Genomic DNA, 25,788 nt, shown 5'->3' on the forward strand with positions numbered 1-25,788 from the left:
AACTTTGTTTTTGTTCCTGATTTATAGCATCCGCAGTTCTTTTGGTTTCTACATAAGAAGATTAATTTTGTTGTTGGATGTCAGCTTTGGTATATCTCTGCAGAAAACCTAGTCAAAATCCTTGACCTTCAACAACATTAGCATTGCTGAATCCCATCATTGTCAATATCCTGGGGTCGGTGGGGGGGGGGGTTCCATTGACTAGAAATTGACTGGGCTGGCCATATATGACTTTGGTTATAAGAACAGATTAGAGGCTGGGAATTTTTCAGGAAGTAACTCACCTCCCGCTTCCCCAAAGTCTGTTCTCCATCTGCCAGTCTCAAGTCAGGAGAGTGATGGAAACCTGCCTGGATGAATGCAGCTGCAACAACATGATAGAAAGTTGACACCATCCAGGACAAAGCATTGTGCTTGATTGGCACCACATCCACAATCATTCACTCCCACCACCACCAACACTCAGTCGCAGCTGTGTGTACCATCTACAAGATATACTGCAGAAGTTCATTGATACTCCTTTGATAGCACCTTCAAGCCCATGACCACTTCCATTTAGAAGGACAAGGGCAGCAGATACATAGAAACACCACCCCCTACAAGTTCGCCTCCAAGCCACTCACCATCCTGACTTGGAAATATATCACTGTTCTCAATCTCCCTTCCTAACAGTGCTGTGATATTCCCACACCAAATACACTGTAGCTGTACAAGAAGGCAACTTACTACCACCTTCTCCATCTAAATTAGGGATGGACAATAAATACTGGCCCAGCTAATGACACCCACACCTCCTGAACAATTTTTTTAAAAGATCCCACCAGATTGAAAAATTTCAAATGTCATTCCAGTCTGTTTTTGAGGATGGGGAGAGTTGTTGAGGAGAAAGGGGAAGATAATAGATTCTGTTCTTGGGGATAAGAAGACTGAGCATTTGAACTATTTTGAACTAATCAGTGGAACCAGCAAGACTTTAGTTACTTCTAGAAAATGTAACAATATTTTAATGTGGTCAGTGACAGAGTATTTGCTTGCATTCTCTGCCTGAAAGTGCGTCCTTGACATTTATTTGTCAAATAACAAAAAAGTCATTTTTCTTCCTTCAGGTAGGAAGTAGCTCCCAAGTCTGTCTCAGCCAGAACACTGAGGGGTTGAATGCCGTGCTAGTAATCTAACATTAATCCTGCGGGGGAGAGTCTCTAGAATGTTTTTCTAGAGCAATACATTGAGGAACCGATTAGAAAATAGGCTAGGACGTGCTGTTGAACTTGTACAGGATATTTATTACACCTGAGCCGGAGTATTATGCACAGGAAAGATGTGAATACATTGGAGAGAATGCAGAAGCAAGAATGGTCCCAGGGATGAGAGATTTCATTACTGAGGGTAGATTAAAGAAATTGGGACTGTTCTTTTTGGAGACAAGAAGGCTGAGAGGAGATCTGATTGAGGTTTTTAAAATCATGAGCTGGTTGGATAGAATAGATGGAGCAAATCTGTTTCCATTTGTAAAAGGAGCAGGAATGGGAGGGCATAGATTTAAAATGATGTGCAAATGAAGCAAGGATAATCCAAGAAAAACAGTGAGTATTCAGAGTGAAATGTGGTGGAGGCAGACTCAGTTGAAGCATACAAGAGGGTCGTGGGTGATTGTTTGATTAGAAATAATGTGCAGGAATTTGGGGGAAAGCAGGAGATTGGCACAATGGGCAAATGGCCTCCCTCTACACTGTAACAATGCATGTGATTCTGTCATTTTATTTTAGATCTAGCGTTCTGCAATGAAAAAGGGCTAACTAAAAATCTTTTTGAAAAAGAACTTTTAGCAATGACTAAGACGATAGAATTTTAGACTATGTTTGAAGGTGAAATAGCCCACTCTGAAGTCAGGGAGTTAAATCTGAATAAAGGAAATTGTGAAGGTAAGAGGTTGAAATAGACTGGGATAAAACATTAAAAGTATGATGGTATATAAGCAATGGGTAGCCTTTATTTATAAACAGTTATTATATAGTTTACCGCATTCCTTAAAGGCACAAAACCCCCCAAAAATGTCAGTTAACTGTGGCTAGCAAAGGAACTTAAAGGTTGTCGAAGGTTAAAAGAAAAGGTATATGAAGTTGCCAGAAAAAGTAGTAAAGAAAGGAAGAATTGAATATGAGTGTGTTATAAATCCAAGGGACAATGGAGAATGAGGACTTGAAAGAAATTAATGTTAGTCAGAAGGTTGTGTCGGAGAAACTGAAGGTTGCTAAGTCCCGGGCCTTGATATTCTACATCCCAGAATGTTGAAAGAAGTTGTTATGGTGATAGTGGGTGCATTGGTGATTATCTCCTGTCGGAGTTTTTCAGGATGTCACTAATAGAATTGATAAAGTGAAGTTGGTGGGAATAGCATAATGCCTTTTCAAAAGGCTTTTGATAAACTCCTACCACAAGAGGTTAATCAGCAAAATTAAAGCATATAAAATAGGAAGTAATGTACTGCCACGGATTAATAATCGGCAACAGACATAAAACAGAGAGTAGGAATAAATAGGTTATTCTCAGGTTGGCTGTGTGACTAGTGAGTTATCGCAAGGATTAGTACTTCAACCTCAGACATTTATCAATGAATTGGACATTGGGGACCAAATGTACATTTTTAACTGTGTGGGTGTTACAAAGTGAAGCAGAAATTAGTACTGAAAGGAAGGTGCAAAGCAGTTGAACTGTCAGATTTAACAATTTGTCAATCTGTACTTTAAACATACATAATGTCTGAACTTCCACAGTCCTTGCTGAACTCCTGTTCTTATGTTCTTAATGAGTTAACCAGACTCCAAAGGGAGCTCCAATTGTGATGAAATCCTCTTCAATTCTGTACAAGTCAGTGAACTATAAACATTGTAAATGCAGAGAACATACAGTTCCATGATGCTAAATTTCAGTTCTAATGGTTACTAAATTCAATCCTGTCTAGGAACAAGGGCAGAGGTTGTTGCAGTTTCCAATCATCACGTTATGGACCAGACCAAATCCCAACAAAACATGTTAAGAAGATAGGCTAGACCAGAACCTTTTCTTATCTTTAAAGGCATTGTGTTCTGGATGCAATTCAGTTGGTCAAACTACCAGCTTGAAGCAACATACACCTTATTCTTACCATACAGTTAAAATACAAACAAAAGAAGAATTGGTATAACTTTAACATTATTGAAAAATTTATCAGAATAATATATTTAACTACTAAATAGCAATCGTTCCAATATAGTAGCATCCCATAAACACACCCTCAGCAGAGGCAAATTCAGTAAAATAGATACAGAGATAGTAGGAACTGCCGATGCTGGAGAATCTGAGACAACAAGGTGTAGAGCTGGATGAACACAGCAGGCCAAGCAGCATCAGAGGAGCAGGAAAGCTGACGTTTTGGGCCTAGACCGAAGAAGGGTCCATACCCGAAACATCAGCTTTCCTGCTCCTCTGATGCTGCTTGGCCTGCTGTGTTCATCCAGCTCTACACCTTGTTATCTCAGTATTCCATCAATGCTGGCTTGTGCCTTGTAGATGACAGACAGGCTTTGGGGAGTCTAATGGGAAAATTGCATTTAAGTAACTTGCTGGAACTTTTTGAATGGCTACCGCAAAGGCTTGTTGAGGATAATACTTAATGTCATGTAATGTGCTACACAACAGATTTGTGAAGAAAGTAGTAGGTTCTGGTGTAAAAGAAACAGTAGCAACATGGATACAAAATTTAGCTGAGTGATAGGAAACTTAAAAAGTAATAGCCATTGGATATTTTTCGGGCTGGAGGAAAGTTTGTAGTGGAATTTCCCAAGGGTCGGTACTTTTCATAATATATATCAATAATCTGGATCTTGGTGTGCAGGGGACAATTTCAAAGTTTGAAGATGATACAAAACTTGGAAGAATTGTAAACTGTGAGGAGGACACGTGGAACTCCAAAAGGATATTGACCAGATGGTGGAGTAGGCAGATAAGGGAAAGCTAAGGCTCAATGCAGTGAAGTGATGCGTTTTGGTAGGGAGAACATTAAAAGACAACATAAAATAGGGGGTACAATTCTAATGAGGTATAGGAGCAGAGGGGCCTGGGTGTTTATTTGGACAGGTGTCTAGACAGATCAGTTAATAAATTCACCAAAGATGCTCAGACAGACAACTTCCATCTAGAAGGACAAGGGCAGCAGATACATAGGAACACCACTAGCTTCAAGTTCCCCTCCAAGCCACTTACCATCCTGACTTGGAAATATATTGCCGTTCCCTCACTGTCACTGGATCAAAATCCTGGAATTCCCTCCCTAATGGCATCATGGATTAACCCACAGCAGGTGGACTGCAGCCATTCAACAAGGCAGCTCACCACCAACTTCTCAAGGGCAACTAGGGATGGGCAATAAATGCTGGGCCCAGCCAGCGAAACCCACATCCCACAAAATGAATAACTAAAAAAATCCAGTGTTCTCAGCTTTATTAATAAAGGCAGAGTACGAGAACAAGGAGTTGATGTTGAACTTGTATAAGACACTTTTTTGATGTCTCCTGGAGTATTGTGTATAGTTATGGGTGCCACATTATAGGAACAATGTGAATGATTAAAGAGAGTGTAGAAGCAGTTTGCAAGAATGGTTCCAGGGATGAGGAAGTTCAGTGATGAGGGTAAATTGAAGAAGTTAAGACTGTTCTCCTCTAGGAAAGAAGGTTAAGAGGAGATTTGAAAGAAGCTTACAAAATCATGTGTGTGCTGTGTTTAATAGATAAGGAGAAACTTTTCCCGCTCATAAAGTGAACAAGAATGAGAGGGCATAGATTTAAAGTGATGCGCACTATACTTACACTGTTTCTTTTTAGTTACGTGTAGAAACACATTATCTATTTCTTCATTCCTAGCTAGTTCCTCTCACACTGTAATTTCTTTCTCCTGATTAACTTTCCAGGCATTCTCTACCATTCTTTATATTCTGTCTGATCATGTGTCACTTGTGTTTTGTGCAGTAAATATCTTTTCTTGATGTTTGCAGGGTAAGTGAGAGATGTGCCAAGTTAAGTGCCCAAGGCAATCAGCAATCACTCCATATCGATTTCAACGGGCATCAGAGAAATTATCCCTAGGAACCATGCAGTGGTGCCAAGGGTTTAAAATAGTCAATGTGCTGCTGACACTTAATGCCCATCTTTCCCTCTCTCCAAAAGGAACAGGACATTCTGTGAGCATAAAGCCCTTCACTAAGTGGTACAGCTTATATTCTTGTTCTTACCTGTCAGTTGTTACTTGTTTGCCGAAAACCCCTTGGACTTGTCTTCTCAAATAGTACAATCAGTCTACCTACATCGCAAAGGCTGCAGCAGTTCAAGAAGGCAGCTTCCCACCACCTTTGGGGGTAGTAAGAACTGCCAATACTGGAGTCAGAGCTAACACAGTGTGGGAGCTGGAGGAACACACCAGGCCAGGCAGCATCAGAGGAGCAGGAAAGCTGATGTTTCGGGTCAGGACCCTTCCTCAGAAATCCACCATCTTTTCCTGGGCATTTCAGAATGTGCAATAAATGCTGGCCCAGCCAGCAATGGCCATACCCCATGAACAAATAAAACAGAAATGATTTGAGCAAACAGTGGCCACAGATGAAAGGACAGGGTCTCCCAGGTAACTTCCACCTCTCCAAGGACTACATGACTCGGATCCTCTCGAGTTCATAATAGAGACATCCAGAAGTTAGGCCTTCAGCAGGGGGAGAGAGCTGGAGCAATGCAAGATACTGCCAAGACAGTCAAGCTGATAGGTAAAGTGGGTAGGTCACCTGGATGAGTGATGGTCTGTTCTGTTTGTGATCTGACAGCAGCCAAAGTGACTGTGATGGATATGACTGTGACTCGGAAAGCTGCCATCACCTGGTTCACCACAACTCAAGCTGCGAAGCTGTTGAGAGGTGGCACGATCCCAGACTGGTTCCATGGCATCATCACCCGGAGGTGAGTCTTGGCTCAACAGCAGTAAGCCTCTGGGCCCCGGATTCCGAAACTGGGAATTATTCCAGGATCACATTTACCATATAAAAGGTGAAATATGCTAACTGTAACGTACCCCTCACCGTGACGTGCCCCTCACTGTGACGTGCCCCTCGCCGTGATGTGCCCGTCACTGTGATGTGCCCCTTGCCATGATGTGCCAATCGCCGTGACGTGCCCCTCACTGTTATACACCCCTCACTGTAACGTGCCCCTCACCGTGATGTGCCCCTCGCCGTGATGTGCCCCTCACTGTTATATACCCCTCACTGTAATGTACCCCTCACCGTGATGTGCCTGTCACCGTGATGTGCCCGTCAACGTGATGTGCCCCTCACTATTATATACCCTCACTGTAATGTACCCCTCACCGTGACATACCCCTCACTGTGATATACCTTGTGTAGCCTGCACTGTGTATACATTCACATGTACTCTGAACTGTAGAACATCATGGGCCCAGTTCAGAGTTGCTCCAGTCTGCAGATTTGGTTTTGGCTAGAATTTGAGTGATTTTAATGAAGTGTATGTCGGGTGACTCAAGGCTAATGGTCAAATGCATGGAACTGCTTTTTATCCAACCCAGCGGTGGGCAGCCATTGGCCATGATTGAATGCTGGAGCAGACTAGTTAGACCAAATGGCCTAATTGTGATCCTCTGTCTAATAAGGTTACGGAAGTTTAAAAAGCAAAGAACAGCAGAGACCAGCTTCTGAGCTGATTATGTAAAACAGGTATTTATTAACAAACTGGGAAACAGTGATGGGACAGCTTGGTGCACCATTAACAGACCAGAAGCCAATTAAGTCTATCATTAGCTGTGGAGTTACTTTGAATGTTTAGCTATGTTATGACAAACCTCCAGGGCAGTTTGGACTTGAAAAACCCAGATTTTGTGGACCTCTGGTGTCACTTAGTCAGTTTGATCTCACCCCCGTGTCACTCACACTGTCTCTCACTGGTGTCTGTCTAACCACTAGCTCCCACACGCCCAGCTCTGATTTGTTTGGAAGCAATGAGTCAGGACAGTGCCTGGTAATGATTACTTCACAATGCCTCAGCCTCCCAATTCACTGCTGACCTCCCCCACACCACCCACCCAACACTAGCCACCCCCCGCAACACTCCCTTCCACTCTCTCAACACTCCCCTTCTCTCAACACTCCCTCTCACGTCCTTCACACTCCCCCTTCATTCCCTCAACTCCCCTTCCCCTCCTCCTGAACCTCCTCCAAACACACCCAGTCCCAAAACACCCCCTCCAACCTCACCACCCCTCCTTTCCCTGAACACACCCTGTCCTCTCCCCCACACCAATCTCCTCCCCTCCCCTCTCCCAAAACAGCCCCTCCCCTCCCTGACATTCCCCCTCCCCTCCCATCCCTCAACACCCTACCCCTCCCCTTAATCATGTTACTGTGTATTAACCCTATATTGTGCATGTATTAGTTGTGTGTGCTAACCCTGTGTTGTCCGTGTATTAACCATGTGTTAATGGTCTGTTTTGCTGACAGAGAAGCTGAAGAATTGCTGAAGGATAAACCTCAGGGCTGTTTCCTTATCCGTGTTGGTGAGAGTCGGATTGGACTTAGCCTCTCATACAGGTAAAGAGGAACTGAGATACCTATCTCCCTGACCTGAGACCCACATCTCCAGCCTCCAACCAGCAACTGGGAACATGGTGGGTTTGAAGGCTGGGTGGAACAATAAGATCCTGATGAGCCATGAGCCATGCTACAACGGACACCAAAACTGATTCCTAAGCAGGCTGTTCTGAGCCAATCTCGGGAAGCACTGCTTCACATAACGAGCAGTGGAGATCTGGAACCCCCTATCCCCAACCGTCCCCAAAGTACCATTGAGGTTAAGAGTCAATTAAGAACTTCAGGACTGAGATTACTGTTGGATCAGGTTATTAAGAATAATGATGGGGGGTGGATACAGGGAGTTAAAGTAATGATCAGCCACATTCAAGTTGAACAGGAAAACCTGCTGCTTTGTGGCCTCTTCCCGTTCATGCTGTTACAAGTAGCCCTGGGGTGAGGCTCCCAAATCATTGCAACTCCAGACAGAGTAGCCCAAACTGTCAAACTCACGGCTGACAAGAGATAAACTGGTTCCCCTTCTTTATGCACTTGCTCCCTCAGTTGGTTGAACAAGACTCATTTGAAAAGGATCCCTCCCGTGTGAATACCTTTCTCCCAGACCAGGATGAACTTATATCTGAAAAGAAGCCAATTTAACCAGGCTAGCTTCTGTTAACAGATGATGTGGAAGTGCCAGTGTTGGACTGGGGTGGACAAGGTCCAGATTATGGTTATATTTATAGTCCAACAGGTTTATTTGAAATCACATGCATTTTATAAATTTCTACTTTGGAAATAAAACCAGTCTGACTCCAAGTTAAAACACAGATTCTAAATAAGCCTCACAGCTAAAATTCATTGTCTGACCTGAGTTGTCACCTCTGGTATACTGATAAAACCTTTGGTTATCTCGGAAGAAGTTTTTGATTTGCATTTTAATTAATCAAAACCTGCATCTCCTTTCTAACTGATTAAATATTTAACAGCCATCTTAGGTTTGTTCAACACATTTGCATCAGTTCCATGACCCTTTGATCTTTTGCTTATAAATCCTGTGTCTGGTGCCACCTCTCTCACTAACACCTGAAGAAGGAGCAGCGCTTCGAAAGCTTGTGTTTTCAAATAAACCTGTTGGACTATAACCTGGTGTTGTGCGAATTTGACCTTCAGTTAACAGAGAGTGAGTTTACTGGTCACTAAATGTGAGAAGAAAGAATAACATAATGCATGCACACACAGATAGGATGTGAGGAATCCATTAAAAGTCAAAAGATATACAAATCATTCTCTGGGTCGTTCATGAAGAATAGACAGGTTAATGTTAATAGTTGAGCAGTTGATTTTATATTTGAGCAGTTGATTTTGCAATCCTTGTCTTTTGCTGTCTTCTAGCACCCAGAATGATAGGTTCCTTTACCTGTAACATGGGCAGTGACTAGTCAGTGGTTCTCAGACTGTGACCTTCACAGCATACAATGACCCAGGCTAGTGCAAACAAATCCCTCAGCTCACGAGCACACTTTCCTCCATTAGCACATAAAAACCAGGATTGAAAAGGCTTTTAACACTTGTCCTTTCAGATCCCTGAAAGGGAAAAATACAAATCAAATCTCTAGTTCAGATCAAACTGATCCCAATCTATAAGTCTTTTCTCTCATCGTGTACGTAGTCTGAGGTAACAGCCAGAAGACTCTTCATATCTGTGCAAGTGTATATTACACTATTCTTTCTTCTCACATTTCATGACCGGTAAACTCACTCTCTGTTAACTGAAGGTCAAATTCACACGACACCAGGTTATAGTCCAGCAGGTTTATTTGACAACATGGTGGCACAGTGGTTAGCATTGCTGCCTCACAGCGCCAGGGACCCAGGTTCGATTCCAGCCTCAGGCGACTATCTGTGTGGAGTTTGCACACTCTCCCTGTGTCTGCGTGGGTTTCCTCCGGGTGCTCCGGTTTCCTCCCACAGTCCAAAGATGTGCAGGTTTGGTGGATTGGCCGTGCTAAATTGCCCGTAGGGTTCAGGGAGGTGTAGATTAGGTGGGTTATAGGGGGATGGGTCTGGGTGGGTTGCTCCAAGGTTCGGTGTGGACTTGTTGGGCCGAAGGGCCTGTCTCCACACTGTAGGGATTATATGAACACAAGCTTTGGAGTTGCGCTTCTTCTTCAGGTGTTAGTGAGAGATGTGGCACCAGACACAGAATTTAAAAGCAAAAGATCAGTTTAGTCTGTAATCTATTTCTTCCTTTTAAATCCATCTCTTTGAAGCTTCCTTAACACCTTGTTGGGTGTGACATTTCAAGATTTCTCTTTCTCCCCCAGGCAGCCCCTGAACTTCCAGCCGCATTTAAATAGGAGTTTATAAGCCTTCCTTTTCAAAGCACATAAAAGTTCAAAATTCCAAATTTCTGTCGTTATGATCCTTTGAAGTCCTGTCAATTACTGAACCCTTTGTCCTGTATGGATTTTCAACCTCTGGCTCTCTGCCCTGCACACACAGGATTAGTGCCAAAACATTGCACCTTTAAAGATTTCTATTTCAAAGAAGACATTTGGTCCTGTAATAATGTGAATTATAGACTTGAGCTGTAAAACTATCACGCAGCCATAGACAGAGGCAGAATCCGGAAGATCCAAGAGTATGTAAGAAATGAGTGTGGGATGTTGCAGAAAAGATTCTCCACGCCAGTTTGTCAGTCTCCAGGCTGCCACTCATTCTGACATGGTTGTTGGTCTACTCCTCCCTTAAGTTTTTACATCAAACCATCTTCGAGGCTTCTTCAATTTCTTGCTGTTTAGGTTCTTTTCTCAGTCACTAACAATCTGGAGGGAAAGGATTTTTTTTTAACCTTCTCTGCTTGTGTCTGTTCCAGAGGATTTGATCGATGCCGCCATTTCATCATTGATGTAACAACAGGCGGACAGTACAACATCACAGGAGAGTCAATATTCCACAACTCACTGCAGGATTTGGTCAATTACCACACTCAATTTCCTATTGACCCCTACAAAGAATGCCTGACTGTGCCTTGTCGACAGGTAGGGATTTGGCCTGCCCCACAACCAGGGCCATTCATTTACTCAATTAGTGGTAGGACAAACCTGATTTTATAGTAGTCACTTGTCATAATGGTGGCATTGTAACACAATTGTGAGTCCATTTCAGGTGAATCCCAATCCACAAAAGTATATAGAAATGCCATGTCACACACAAGGTCATACTGTCACAGGCACAGAGTCACACACACTGTCACACAGTCACAGATACAGATTTACGCATACTGTCACACAGTCACAGGGACAGAGTCACACACACAGTCACATAGTCACAGAGACAGTCACACACACAGCCACGGAGACAGAGTCACACACACTGTCACACAGTCACACAGTCACAGAGACAGTCACACACAGTCACAGAGACAGAGTCATGCACACTGTCACACTCTCACAGGGACAGAGTCACACACACTATCACATGTCACACAGTCGCAGAGACAGTGTCTCACACACACTGTAATAGAGACAGTGTCACACACACTGTCACAGGGACAGAGTCATGCACACAGTCACAGGTATCAAATCATGCATGCTGTCACACAGTCATAGATGCAGATTCACACATGCTGTCACACAGTCACAGGGATGGAGTCACACACAGTGCCACACTGTCACAGGGACAGAGTCATACACACTGTCACACAGCCACAGAGACAGAGACACTCACACAGTCACAGGGACAATCACGCACACTGTAATAGAGACATTCAAAAACATTGTCACAGTGACTGACTCACCGTGCCACACTTATTCAGTCAGATGCACTGTCACACCAACACCATGACAGAGATGTGCACATTCTCTCTGTGACAGTGACAGTCACATTATTGTCTTAATCCCACTAATGTATGGTTCACACTGTTGCGTTGTTGTAATAAAACATCAGCCAGTTTCCTCACCCCTCTGCTTAAACCAAACAATGACATTTCCCCTCTTGCCCCAGTGGTGTTATATTTGGATGATGTGTTTGCAGCTCAGGCTAGGTATCTGATGCCTTGCTTGTTAAATGGGGCTGTCTGTAACATTTTTGAGGGAAATGCCAAAGCAGCTTCTGTCAGGAACAAATCATTATGCCCAACAACTTGGGATATAGGTAACAGAATCAGAAATGGTTGATGATACAATATTGGGAAATAATATAAACAGTGTAGAATTTCACACAGTCACTGAAAATTTGGTGAAGTGGGCAGACAAGTGGCAGATGAAGTTCAATGTAGAGAGTGTGAGGTGATTTATTTGGGTAGGGAGAACATGGGGCTAAGATATGCAATAAAAGGTACAATTAGAATGTGGGTGTAACAGCAGAGGGGCCTGGCAGTACATGAGTATCTGTCATAACTGGTGGCAGGACAGCTTGAGGGAGCAGTATAGAAAGTGTATAGTATCCCAGACTTTACTAACAGGGGTTCCAAGTAAGAAGGCAAGGAGATTGTGCTAAACTTATATAAGACACTGGTTTGTTTTCAGTCGGAGTGTTGTGTACAGTTTCCAGGACTGCACTTACAGAAGAACATGAAGGCAATGGAGAGAATCATAAAAACCCTACAGTGTGGAAACAGGCCATCTGGCCCATCAAGTCCACACTGACCCTCTGAAGAACATCCCACCCCCTTATCCTATCCCTGTGACCCTGCATTTCCAATGCCCAATGCACCTAACCTGCACATGTTTGGACTGAAGGTGGAAACCAGAGCACCTGGAAGAAACCCATGCAAACACAGGAAGAACATGCAAACTCTACACAGACAGTCACCCAAGAGTGGAATCCAACTTGGGTCCCTGGCACTGTGAAGCAGCAATGCTAACCACTGAGCCACCATGCTGCCCTAATGCAGGGAAGGCTGTAGAAGATGTTAATGAGAAATGGTTCCAGGGATGAGGAACTTTAGTTACTTGGATAGATTGGAAAAGCTGGAGTGATTTTCCTTGGGGAAGAGAAAGTAAAGAGGAGATTGGATCAACATGTTCAAAATGCTGAGGGGTCTGGACCTGGTAGATAGAGAGAAACTGTTCCCACTCATAAAGAAATCAAGGATCTGAGATCACAGATTGAAAGTAATTGATAAAAGAAGGAGAAGTGATGTTTGGTAAGAATTTATCCACGAACGAGTGGTTGGGGTCTGAAATGCACTGCCTGCAAGTTTGATGGTGGCAAAGTCAATCGGGCTTTCCAATGTCTGAGTGAAATGTTGTGGGAAGGATGGCACAAAGAGAAATGCTCATTCCATGAGCTGACACAGGCATGATGGGCCAAATGGCCTCACTTTGTACTGTAATAGTTCCGTGATTTTACAAATGCCATTCTGAAACCATGAATAAGGCTGTACAATTGATGTCAGTGCTGGCCTGCTTATAACCAGGACTAGGCCCTGTGATTAGCCAAATTTCCAGCAAAGTAGAAAGAGCAGGAGTACCGCCGAGGCTGACTAAACATGTCACGAATGTGTGCATTGCTGCTGTTGCAGGAGATTCTCCCACCTTCCCTGACTAGCTTTCCCTCCCCCGCCTGCCTTCGCTCTGTTCCTCATCCCCTCCCACACTGGCCTCCCTATGCCTATTCTCCCCTCCCCTGCCCAAGCACCCAGACTGGCCTCCCTAATCAAGCTCTAAGTGCCCACTTGCTGGAGTTGCCTTCCCTGTTTTAACATGGTCGCATCAGTGGGGTTTCTATGGGGAGATGTGCTGCAAATTAAAGAGAGAGCGGGAATGATTGTACACACCAGGTGCACTGAGCCTCTTCAGGTCCTTTGTTCTTGGATCTTGCTGTCTGGGAATTTGTTGCAGTCTGACGATGTAACAGGAGGTAGTCTGAACTCACAGGGATTTTTCTCAATGGGGAGGGTCTCTTCACAGGCAGCAAGTTGAGGCTCTGTGCTCGTGGGTGTAGATGTTGGTAAAGGATTGCCAGATGTTCTGCATGTGACTGAATTCTCCTCTTTTGCAGCTGAGCCAGTCCACTGTCCATTATGAAGAGCTGTGCCTTTTTGTTCCCACAAAGGAGGTACAAGGCTCACCAACTCCTCACTCAAGTTCCTCAAGCTCCAATCCAGAGCCCTCAGACCCTGCTCCTGACAGGTGGACTGCTAGCCTATCAAAACAAGTGTCCAGTGGCCCTCGATTACCCCCAAGAGGAAACCGTCACAAGATGCCTCCTCTTCCACTTCCACGTCGAGGAATCACTGACTCGAAACCAACACCAGAGACTAGAACCTCCTCTGGTGGTCAGCCTTCTCTGCTGCCAGTGAAGAGACTTTACCCCTCATTCAGCCAGCTGACTGCCTTGTCTACAGAGCAGGAGCCCATTCCTGCTGTAAGTACCGCTCAAATTTTATTCTCACACGCAATTGGATTTGGTTCAGATATATGGTCTGGAACAGCTACCTCCTGTGGGGCTTTGATTGGGAACTTTAAATGGCCAATTTGATGGTATTAGACAGGATCTTTCAAAAGTTAACTGGGGTAGACTGTTTGCAGGCAAAGGGATGACTAGCGAGTTGGAGGCTTTCAAAAGTGAGATTCCGAGAGTTCAGGACAATATGTTCCTGTTAGCATGAAGGGCAAGGCTGGTGGGTGAAGGGATCACTGGATAACTAGAGATATTGAGGCTCTGGTCAGCAATAAGAAGGAGGCATATGTCAGGTATAGACGGCTGAGATCAAGTGAATCTCTTGAGAAGTATGAATGGATAGGGGCATAATTAAGAGGGAAATCGAGGGCAAAAACAGGACATGAGAGAACATTGGTAAATAAGGTTAAGAATAATCTAAAAAGATTCTATAAGATACATTAAGGGTAAGAGAGCAATTAGAGAGAGAGTAGGGCCCCTTAGTGAGCAACAAGACTGTCCATGTGTGGAACTACAGGAAATGGGAGAGATAATAAACAAACATTTTGCATCAGTTTTTATTGTAGAGAAAGGCATTGTAGCTAGGGAACTCAGGGAAATAAACATTCATGGCTTGAAAACAGTCTATAGTACAGAAAAGGAGGTGCTGGAAGGTCTTAAAAGCATAAAGGGAGATAAATCTCCGCACTTGATAAAGTGTATCTCAAGACATTGTGGGAAGCTAGGGAAGAAATTGCGGACCCCCTGGCAGAGATATTTGTATCATCTACATCCATGGGTGACATGCCAAAAGATAGGAAAGTGGCTAATGTTGTACCTTTATTTATGAAGAGCTACAAGGAAAAGCCTTGGAAGTATAGACCAGTGAGTCTGATGTCAGTGGTGGGTAAGTTGTTGAAGGGGATTCTGAGATATCAGATAGACATGCATTTGCAGAGACAAGGACTGATCAGGGATAGTCAGCATGGCTTTGTGTGCAGGAAATCGTATCTCACTGACTTGTTTGAATTCTTTGAGGATGTGACCAAGAAGATGGATGAAGGCAGAGCAGAAGGTGTTATCTACATTGACTTTAGGAAGGCTTTTGACAAGGATCCGCATTGTAGACTGGTTAGTAAAGTTAGATCACATGGGATCGAGGGAGAGCTAGCCAATTGGCTTGATGGTCAGAGATAGAGGGTGGTGGTGGAGGGTTGTTTCTCGGCCTGTGACAAGCAGTATTGTGCAGGATTTGTCATTTATATAAACTATTTGGATGAGTATATAGGAGGCATAGTTAGTAAATTTGTGGATGACACCAAAATTGGTGGTGTAGTGGACAGTGAACAGTGAAGGAGGTTATTTAAGAGTACAATGGGATCTTGATCAGGTGGGCCAATGGACCAAGGAGTGGCAGATAGAGTTTAATTTAGATAAATGCAAGGTGTTGCATATTGGTAGAACAAACACGGGCAGGACTTTCACAGTTAATGGTAGAGCCCTTGAGAGTGTTGTTGAGCAGAGAGACCTAGGGGTTCAGGTGCATAGTTCCTTTAACGTTGTGTCACAGGACGAAGGCTGGAACGTTTGCCTCCATTTCTCAGACCATTGACTAAAGGAGTTGGGATGGCTTGTTGAGGCTGTACAGGACATTGGTGAGGCCACTTTTGGAGTGTGGGATGACTCTATGGAGCTTTTCTGGGGGCTGACCTTGCCCAAAGAGTTCAAGAAACTCCTGGATAATATTGGCTGTTCAACTAGCCATAAAGTTGACCTCATATTCAGATGAAGGTGATATACCTTCAGGCTAATCCTGAGCTTCCTACGGCCCCTCTGACCTTCTTAGCTGAGTAGGGTTCCAGCAGTAAGCCCCCACTACAAGCATCCTTGATAGTGGTGGTCTGGTAATTCCCTCTCCCATCTCATTTCTATGTCGGTTCAGTGGGTGACAGGTATGGACTAGCAATCCAGAGGCTCAGGTTAATGCTTTGGGGACATGGATCAAATCACAAAGCTGGTGGAACTTAAATTCAATTAATAAATATAAAATTGAAAGTTATTCTCAGTAATGGGTGGGTGACCATGAAACTATTATCAATTGTCACAAAAACTCATCTGATTCACTAATACCCTTTAGGGAAGGAAATCTCCATCCTCATCTTATCCAGACCCGCAGTATTGCAACTCACTCATAATTGCCTTCTGAAATAGCCAAGCAAGCCTCTCTGTTTGTGGGAAATAAGGGATGGGCAACAAATGCCAGCCTTGCCAGCATTAACCACATCCCATGAAAGAATTGTTTTTAAAAATGAAGTGAATTTCTCAGACATTTTAATTTACCTCTGATGAAGAAGTCTCAGGAATTCTGGGACAGAGTGAAATGGAGGGGTAAAAAAAGCCCACATCCATTATCCAGCGATTTCAACATTGGAATGTGGGCAAAGCAAATTTATCTCAATCATTATTCCATGACAAATCTTTGCAAAATTATATACCAATATTAAAGGTGGAGACAAGTCATCAAGGAATTTTGATCCTTCCTGTATTACAGTGTTTAAAATATGAAGAGCAATTTCCTGTCCCACCTGAAATAACTGCACAGAGGCCAGGTCCCATCGCAAAGACACCCTGTATTTATTAGTGCACAGTACACTGCCTGTAGTCAGCAAGCTTAGAGTCAATTCTCAACTGAGGAGATTCTAATCCCCTGGTTATATATATATAGGATACAGTGAAAAAAAGTAGTTGTGTAAATAACTTTATTAATATTCCACTACCGGGAAAGACACCCATGCAGCCAGGGAACCAGTGACAAGCAGAGCCCCTTAGGGTTCAAGGATCAAAGCAAAATTGAATTGGAAGGGGGAATAACGCAATGCCCCCTTTCCCTAAAGGCATTGAGAGTATTGGTGGGACACCTGCGCTGTAACGTAGCCATGGAAGAAGGGGACGCAGTCGGCAGAAATGACCCCTTCCACAGCTTGCTGCCTGGACCTGTTAATGACCAGTTTGGCCAGGCCCAGGAGCAGACCCACAAGGAGATCCCCCAACCTGCCTGCTCCCCTCCCCACCAGGTGCCCAAAGATCAGGAGCGTGGGGCTGAAGTGCAACCAAAGCCACAAAAGGAGGTCTTTGAGATAACTGAAAACGGAGTGCAAGCGCCCACACATGTAATGTAAAGGACCTATGCACCTGAACCCTTAGGTCTCTCTGCTCAACAACACTCTCCAGGGCTCTACCATTAACGGTGTAGTCCTGCCCGTGTTTGTTCTACCAAAATGCAACAGTTCGCATTTATCTAAATTACGTTGTCCACAGCACCACAAAACAGACAGTTTGGGCTGGGAGTCTATGAACCACCGCAATCCGCGGTTACAAGGGACTGTTGCGTGCAAAACCCTCCACCCAGATCCCCGACGGAAAGACGGAAGACTCCCACATAGAGACCCCTCCACTGGGGATCTCCGCCATCCGATGGCAAATGGGCACAGCGGGATGTGCCAGGGCGGTGGGTGAAGAAGAGGAGGTGGATGGTGTGCAGCAGCAGTCTGTACAGGGCCTGCTGTTTAGCATTTCTAAAATCTATACTATCAATGTTTTGGAGGCGTCTCAGTTTGTGAAGCACATGCCCCCAGGGAAAGAATGGGATCTTTGGGCCAATGTGAAATTCTGATCAGGCAGGGGTACATGCAGATGGGATTCTGCCACATACCTGAGCATCCTCTAACTGGGTCACAATGTTGGATCCGAGCACTGCCGTTTTAAGGTGTTGGATGGCAGTGGTCAGGAGCTGGGCATCTACTGCGGCCCCTGCGTTCCAATTCCTGCAGCAGCATCCAACCCAGGCCCCCGCCACCTAGCATGCCCCTGACCCTGGTCACACCCGCAGCCACAGCCCTCCCCTCCATCAGCCACTTGAACTCACAATTGTGGAGGTGCAGATTCCTTTGCAATGGCCCTCTGGCGTTAGACGCTACTCCTGATTGAGGGTAGGCCCAGCACAAGTCAACCATGTCCCAGACAGTGATTATGTCTTGGTAAAAGAAAGGCAGCGTCCTGAGGGCAACCTGCAAATCCTTGCACTCGATAAACATGAGCTACGTGTTGTAATTGACGTTATGCACCTGGTGGATCAAATACTTCGCCAGGGTGCACCAGCTAGCTAGCAGGAGGCTCAACATAAAGGTATCGCTGCAAGGTCTGAAGGCAGAAAGTCACCATCTGGCTATGGACATCTCCTGGTTATATCGGTCAGCCGAGGCTTTCATGACTGGCCCAGGTTAACAACCACAATCAAGAGCCTCGTAGTTAACAAGGGTCAACCTGGTCTCAATCTCTACACTACCATGGAGTCCTATCACCACGGAAACAAACCCCTTGGTCCAACTTGTCCATGCCAACAGGATTTTCCAAACTAAACTAGTCCCACTTGCCTGTGTTTGGTCCATATTCTTCTAAACTTGTCCTATTCATGTACCTGTCCAGAAATCTTTCAAATGTTGTAAATGTACCAGCCTCTGCAGCCTCCTCTGGCAGTTCATTTCATATACACACCACCTTCTTTGTGAAAAGGTTGCCTCTTGTGTCCCTTTTAAATATTTCCGCTCTCACCTTAAAATTATGCCCTCTAGGTTTGAAATCCCCAACCCTCGGGTAAATACCTTTGTTATTCACCCTATCTATTGTCCTCATGATTTTATAAACCTGTATAAGGTCACCCCGCAACTGCCTATGCTCCAGTGGAAAATGTCCCAGCCTATCCAGCCTCTCCTTGTAACTCAAACCCTCCAGTCCCAGTAACATCCTTGTAAATCTTTTCTGTACCCTTTCCAACTTAATAAATATCCCTCCTACAGCAGGACAACCTGAACTGTACACAGTACTCCAATATCTTGTACAGCTGCAACATGCCATTCCAACTGCTATACTCAATGATCTGAGCAATAAAGGCACGCATGCCCAACACCTTCTTCACTACTCTGTCTAACTATGATGCCAGTTTCAAGGAACTATGTCAGATATAGTAAGAACTGCAGATACTGGAGTCAGGGATAACACAGTGTTGAGCTGGAGGAACACAGCAGGCCAGGCAGCATCAAGGAGTAGGAAAGTTGACGTTTCGGGTCGGCACCCTTCTGAAGAATTTCTTCAGCATTTCTGAAGAAGGGTCCCGAACCGAAACATCAGCTTTCCTGCTCCTCTGATGCTGCCTGACCCGTTGTGTTCCTCCAGCTCCACACTGTGTTATCTGTGACTCCAGCTTCTGCAGTTCTTACTATCTCATAGAATAGGAGAACCGCTTTCAGCCTGGACAAAACCTAGAATTAATGGCAGGAAGCAATGAGCCATGAGATATGAGATTTTTGGGGTTGGCTATTGGTTTTCCCCAAGTGTCAGTGCCTTTTAGCTATGTACAATGGGCTTCTTTATTGGAATTTGGACCAAATTTTCAAAATATCCTGTAACTCGCTGAAAACAGAGCTTGTGCAAACAGAAATAATCAATAGAAATTGGATGGGCATGCAATTGAGAAAAACTTGAATGGCAATGGGGATCGAGCAGGTGAGTATGACTGACTCAATTGCTTCACGTGAATTCATTGGCTTCCTTCTGTGCCGTAAATAAGTCTTTGACAAAAAAAGTTCCATTTAAGCCCAATCTTCAACATAGGAAAATCGGATTTGAGAGTGGACACAAGCTGTTTGTTCCTTCAAGGCTGCAATAGGGTTAGGGTTCAAGCCTGCCCTACCGTTCAATAAAGTCATGGCTAGCCCAGTTGTGGTCTCAGCTCTACTCTCCAGACCACTCCCCCCATAACTGTTGAGTGCCTTGTCTATCTAAAATCTTGACCAAATTTAAGGAGCCATCCTCTACCATCTCGTGACAAAGAAAACCCCACACTCTTGCAATCACCTGAGACAAAATCTCCTCGTACTTCTTCCTAAACTATGTCACCTAATTTTACTTTCCCTCAGAAGAGGAAAGTGCCTCTACCCTGTCCAATCCCTTCAAGATCTTATATTATTCAATAGGATTCTTTCTTACAGTCATAGAGTCATACAGCACAGAAACAGACCCTTCAGCCCAACTCATCCATGCCAACCTGGTTTGCTAAACTGAACAAGTCTCATTTGCCCATGTCCCTCTAAACCTTTCTTGTCCATGTACCTGTCCAGATGTCTTTTAAATGTTGTAATTGACTTGTCTCTACCACGTCCTCTGGCAGCTCGTTCCATACATCTGTGTGGCACCACCATCTGTGTGAAAATGTTGCCCCTTAGGTACCTTTTAAACCTTTCCCCTCTCGCCTTAAACCTACGCCCTCTACCCTGGGGGAGAAAAAACCTTTGCGATTCAGCTTATACAGGCCACTCATGATTTTATAAACCTCTATAAGGTCACCCCTCAGCCTCCCCTGCTCCAGGGAAAAATTCCTCTTCTTCTCAGGGCCAAAGGTGTTTAACTTTTCCTCACAGGTCCTTCATTGTAGGGAGGAGTTGAGTGAATTGTTACTAACGCAGTTATAACCTTTTCAACTGAGAACACAAAGCCTGTGCACAGTACTCCAGATACAGTTTCACTAATGCCCTGTTCAGTTGCAGTAAAACTTTCCTATTTTTATATTCCAATTTCCTTATTTGCAAAAAATTGGGAAAGTTACTTAAAGGGAAAACAGTGGATAGGCAACATCAAACATCCAAAGAGCACATGGAGAAATAGCAACAATTGTTCATTCCTGTGTGGCACAGAAATAAAATCAGAAAGGGGGCTTGATCATTGGCTAACCTTGGAAACTAGGGTAGCACAGATTCAGGGAAGGGGCATACAAAATGGCCAAAAAAAAGCAGCAGATCTAAGGATTGAGAGCAATTTAGAATTAGGCAAAGAAGGACAAGGGGATTGATTAAGAGGGAAATAAAGTACAGGAATAAGCTTGCAAGGAACATGCAAACTGATTGCAAAAGTTGCTATGTGTACGCGAAGAGAAAAGGATTAGTGAAACAAATGCAGGTCCCTTATCATCAGAAAAATTGGAATTTATTATGAAGGTTTGCAACCTAAAATCCTAAAAGAAGTAGCTGCAGAGATAGTGGATGCATTGCTTGTAATTTTCTAAAAGTCCTTGGATTCTGGAGAAGTACCAGAGGATTGGAAAACTGTTAATGTGACACCCCTACCCAAAAAGGGATGGGAGCAATAAGTGGTAACTATATGACGATTAGCCTAACATCCACTGTTGGAAAAGAATTGGAATCAATTATTAAGGAAGTAATAGCCAAAGATTTGGAAAATCATAATCTAATCAAGCAGAGTCAACATGTCTTCATGAAAGTGAATTCATGTCTAACTAATTCATTAGAGTTTTTCGAGTAAGTCTCAACCAGAGTGGGTACAGGGGAACCTGCGATGTGTTGTATTTGGACACCCAGAAAGCATTCAACATAGTACCTCACAAAAGGTTAAATCATAAGATAAGAGTCCACGATGTTGGAGGCAGTATATTGACATGGATAGACAATTGCTTGATGGGCAGAAAACAGCAAGTGTGTCTAAGGGGCTCTTTTTCAGGTTGGTAGCCAGTAACAAACAGCGTTCCACAGGGATCAGTGCTGTGATTGCAACTATTTACAATCTATACTAATGACTTGGAGGAAGTAGCCAAACTTGCAGACAACACAGAAATAGATGGAAAGTCAAATTATGAGAGGGATACTATTTACGAAGAGGTATTGATTGGTTAATTAAGCATGCAAAAATTTGGCAAATGAAGTACAATGTGATAAAATGTGAAGTTGTTCATTTTGTAAGAGAAAGTAAAAGAACAGAATATTATTTAAATGGAGAAAATCTATAGAAAACTACAACAAAAGGGGACTGGGGAGAGACTTGGGCATGAAACACAGAAAGCTAGCACACAGGTGCAGCTGGTAATCAGGAAGGCGAATGCAATGTTTGCCCTTATTTTAAGCAGGTTGGAGTATAAGAGTAGGAAACTGCAACTGTACAAGGTGCTGGGTAGAGCATATGTGGAGTATCGTGAGCAGTTTTGGTCCCTTTATTTAAGGAAAGATATTGTTTCATTGGAGGCAGTTCAGAGAAGGTTCACCAGGATGATCCTCTGTATGGAGGGATTGTCTTATGAGCAAAGGCTAAGCAGGTTGGGACTTTACCCACTGGAGTTTAGAAGAATCAGAGGTGGTTTCATTGAAATATATGTAGGATTCTTAAGGGGTTTGCCAGAGTGAGAGGATGTTTCTCCTCATGGGAGAGTCAGGGACCAGGGGGCATAGTCTCAGAATTAAGGGGGAGGGGGCAATAAAGGGCTGAATGGCTTGCTCCTGCTGTTGTGTTCTATGTTTCCATGTTTCCTTACAATTAACACCAATGTTCCATTTCTTTCCCTAATCACTTGGTAAACCCGTATACTAACTTTATATGATTCGTGTTACAGGCACTCAGGTCCCTCTGTACCTCAAGAGTTCTACAATCTCTCTCCATGTGAATAGTACAATGATTTTTCTATTCCAAAGTGGACAATATCACATTTCCCAAAAGCAAGCAGTAAAGTTACTACAGCAAACCAGTTCCAGTGAGCAGAACAAAACTCACCAAAACTAAAATAAAGTGCATGCAAGAGACACCACTCAGAATGGGTTCAGAAAATATTTACAAGTATGTTGCCAGTGTTGGAGGGTTTGAAATACAGGGAGAGATTGAATTGGCTGGGGTTATTTTCCCTAGAGCATCGAGGCTGAGCAGTGACCTTATAGACATTTATAAAATCATGAGGGGCATGGGCAGAGTGAATAGCCAAGTTCTTTTTCCCATAATAGGGGTGTCCAAAACTAGAGGGCATAGGTTTAAGGTGAAAGGGGAAAGATTTAAAAGGGATCTAAAGGGTAACTTTTTTCATGCAGAGCTTGGTTAATGTATGGAACGAGCTGCCAGAGGAGGTGGTGGAGGCTGGTACAATTTAAAGCCATCTGGATGGGTATATGAACAGGAAGGATTTAGAGGGATATGGGCCAAACGCTAGCGAATGGGACTAGATCAGTTCAGGATATCTGGTCAGCATGGACTAGTTGGACCGAAGGGTCTGTTTCTGTGCTGAATAACTCTGTGACTCTAACTGTCCCAAGCCCAGTAACAAAATTCAAACAATAGCATCCAAATAAACAAACCCAGACGAAACAAAGCTAGAACTCTAGTTCACTTTCAATAAATGAAGGAGCTCATGTCCTACAGAGCCAGGAGGCTATGGGTTCAAGCCCCAATCTAGAGGCTTGAGTGCTGAATGTAGGCTTGAACTTTCTGTGCTGTAGTGAGGGAGTGGTACACTCTCAGTGGTGCACAGTTTCCAATGAGATGTTAACTCTGTCCTGTTGGGATGACATTAAAGTTCCTGTTACACATTTGAAGACAGGTTCACCACATTGCCTCATCCAATTCTTATCCAGAAACAAATGATCTGGTCATTAAACACAAAAGCTAAATGCTGCAGATGCTGGAGATCTGAAATAAACATGGAAACTGCTGGAAACTTGAGCAGCTATGACAGTTTCTAGACAGAGAAGCAGAATGACAATGGCCTGAAAGATAACTTCTGTTTCTCTCTCTGCACACTCTTCACTGTCTCCAGTTTCTGTTTTTACTATTTGTTCAACACCTCATTGCTCTTCGCGGGATCTGGCTGTGTGCAAATGCATAAGATCATAGAATGGTTGCAACACATTCAGCCCAACATGTCAGGGTTGTCCTTCTGCAAGAGTGATTCAATCTATCCCACTTCCCCACCGTTACCATGTGGTTCTACACATTTCTTCTGTTTCAATCTCCTGAAACAATACTTAGCCCTCCATCATCATCACAGAAACAGACTATCCGTCATTAGCACCTTGTTGTTGTTCAGCACTGCTATGTTGCTTAAATTACAATGCTGACAACTCTTCAGAAAGAATTTATTTAGCTGCAAAGTGCTTCAGGACATCCAATGGTTGTGTGAAGGCAACACTTTCTTTGAGAAGTCAGTGGGAAAAGTGATTTGGAGCAAAACACCAGCTGTAATCCTGTTGAGGAGAGGCCAAATGTTCTACTCCTCATATGTCCTTGTGTGAATACATTCTGCCTGCTTCCCCCGTCCCCTCATTTGCTGAAATGATGTGGAGATGCCAGTGATGGACTGGGGTGGACAAAGTCAGAAGTTACGTAACACCAGGTTATAGTCCAACAGGTTTATTTGAAATCACAAGCTTTCGGAGCACAGCTCCTTCATCAGGTGTTTCAAATAAACCTGTTGAACTATAACCTGGCATCGTGTGACTTCCAAATTTGCAGCAATGATTAGAATTCAAAAGTGTTTTCTTGGCCCAGTAGAGTTTGGAGAATCCTATCAGGTTCTGTACCACACAAAACTCCACATTGGGAGAGGAGACCATTCAAGTGAAGCCTCGGGTGAGTAAACAGCAGCTTCAATAGCTGTCACTGGCAAAGCTGGAACCTCCACATTGGGAGAGTTGATGGGTGAACTTTCTCAAAACTCACCTAATGGCCAACGTATCTGTTTTCTCACTGACCATCAGCCTGTGTCAGACTGAAAAGAAACCTTTGTTCAGGAAATGTCAGTAAATTAATGGATCATCTTTTTATTTCAGGTAACTGCTTCTGATCCCCGGAATCAAAGGAATCAGCCCAGCAGCCCTGAAACAACAATGTGCCATTCAAATTCTGAATTTAAGCATCAAGCCAGTGATAACCTCAACAGCAGACAATCTAACCCCATCCCTCCCCAGAGACAGCCCACTGATCACCCAAACCCCAGGCCTATCCCTCCCCAGAGACAGCCCATTGATCACCCAAACCCCAAGCCCATCCCTCCCCAGAGACAGCCCATTAATCACCCAAACCCCTGGCCTATCCCTCCCCAGAGACAGCCCATTGATCACCCAAACCCCTGGCCTATCACTCCCCAGAGACAGCCAACTGATCACATGACTGACACGAAATATACAGGTGACTCCCCTTCAAATATGAGTCACTCTGACCTGCTTTTCCCAGCTCTGAACAACTCCCATCACTCTCCCAGGACCACACGTGGGCAGTCCCTATCACAGGGTCAGTTCATGCCCCACAGACACATAATCTGTTCAAGGCAGTTTGATGAGAAGAAGACAGTGGAAGGTGCTCAGTTGCCGACCGAGGGAGAGGTAAGAGAACAGGAAAGTGGCAGCTTTGATCTACCTATAGAATATATGACTCCACCTCCATATGCTCCTGGATATTAACCCAACCAAAAGATTGTGAAGATGTAATGTTACTGATAAAAGATGTCTGCCTTTACAAAGAACAAACAACAAAGAAAATTACAGCACAGGAACAGGCCCTTCGGCCCTCCAAGCCTGCGCTGATCCAGATCCTCTATCTAAACCTGTCGACTATTTTCCCAGGATCTGTCTCCTTCTGCTCCCTGCCCATTCATCTATCTGTCTAGATACATCTTAAATGACGCTATCGTGCCCGCCTCTACCACCTCCACTGGCAACGCGTTCCAGGCACCCACAACCCTCTGCGCATATCTCCCTTAAACTTTTCCCCTCTCACCTTGAAATTGTGACACCTAGTAATTGAGTCCCCCACTCTGGGAAAAAGCTTCTTGCTATCCACCCTGTCTATACCTCTCATGATTTTGTAGACGTCAATCAGGGCCCCTCTCAACCTCCGTCTTTCTAATGTAAATAATCCTAATCTACTCAACCTCTCTTCATAGCTAGTGCCCTCCATACCAGGCAACATCCTAGTGAACC

General features: G+C 44.0%; 1 protein-coding gene across 2 annotated transcripts in view; it reads left to right on the plus strand.

Annotated features, from left to right (window-relative positions):
* Positions 1 to 25,534, plus strand: part of LOC125486507 (hematopoietic SH2 domain-containing protein homolog) — a 38,744-nt gene extending 13,210 nt beyond the window's left edge. For both annotated transcript variants that reach the window (XM_048614264.1, XM_048614265.1), the window contains exons 2-6: positions 5,846 to 5,978; positions 7,529 to 7,618; positions 10,476 to 10,641; positions 13,607 to 13,972; positions 24,640 to 25,534. In XM_048614264.1, coding sequence (XP_048470221.1) covers positions 5,846 to 5,978; positions 7,529 to 7,618; positions 10,476 to 10,641; positions 13,607 to 13,972; positions 24,640 to 25,269 — 1,385 coding nt within the window. In that variant the 3' untranslated portion in view covers positions 25,270 to 25,534. The remainder of the gene's footprint in view (positions 1 to 5,845; positions 5,979 to 7,528; positions 7,619 to 10,475; positions 10,642 to 13,606; positions 13,973 to 24,639) is intronic.
* The last annotated feature ends 254 nt before the right edge of the window (positions 25,535 to 25,788 follow it).

The sequence above is a fragment of the Rhincodon typus genome, chromosome 29, assembly GCF_021869965.1.
Source record: "Rhincodon typus isolate 14 chromosome 29, sRhiTyp1.1, whole genome shotgun sequence".
NCBI lineage: Eukaryota > Metazoa > Chordata > Chondrichthyes > Orectolobiformes > Rhincodontidae > Rhincodon > Rhincodon typus.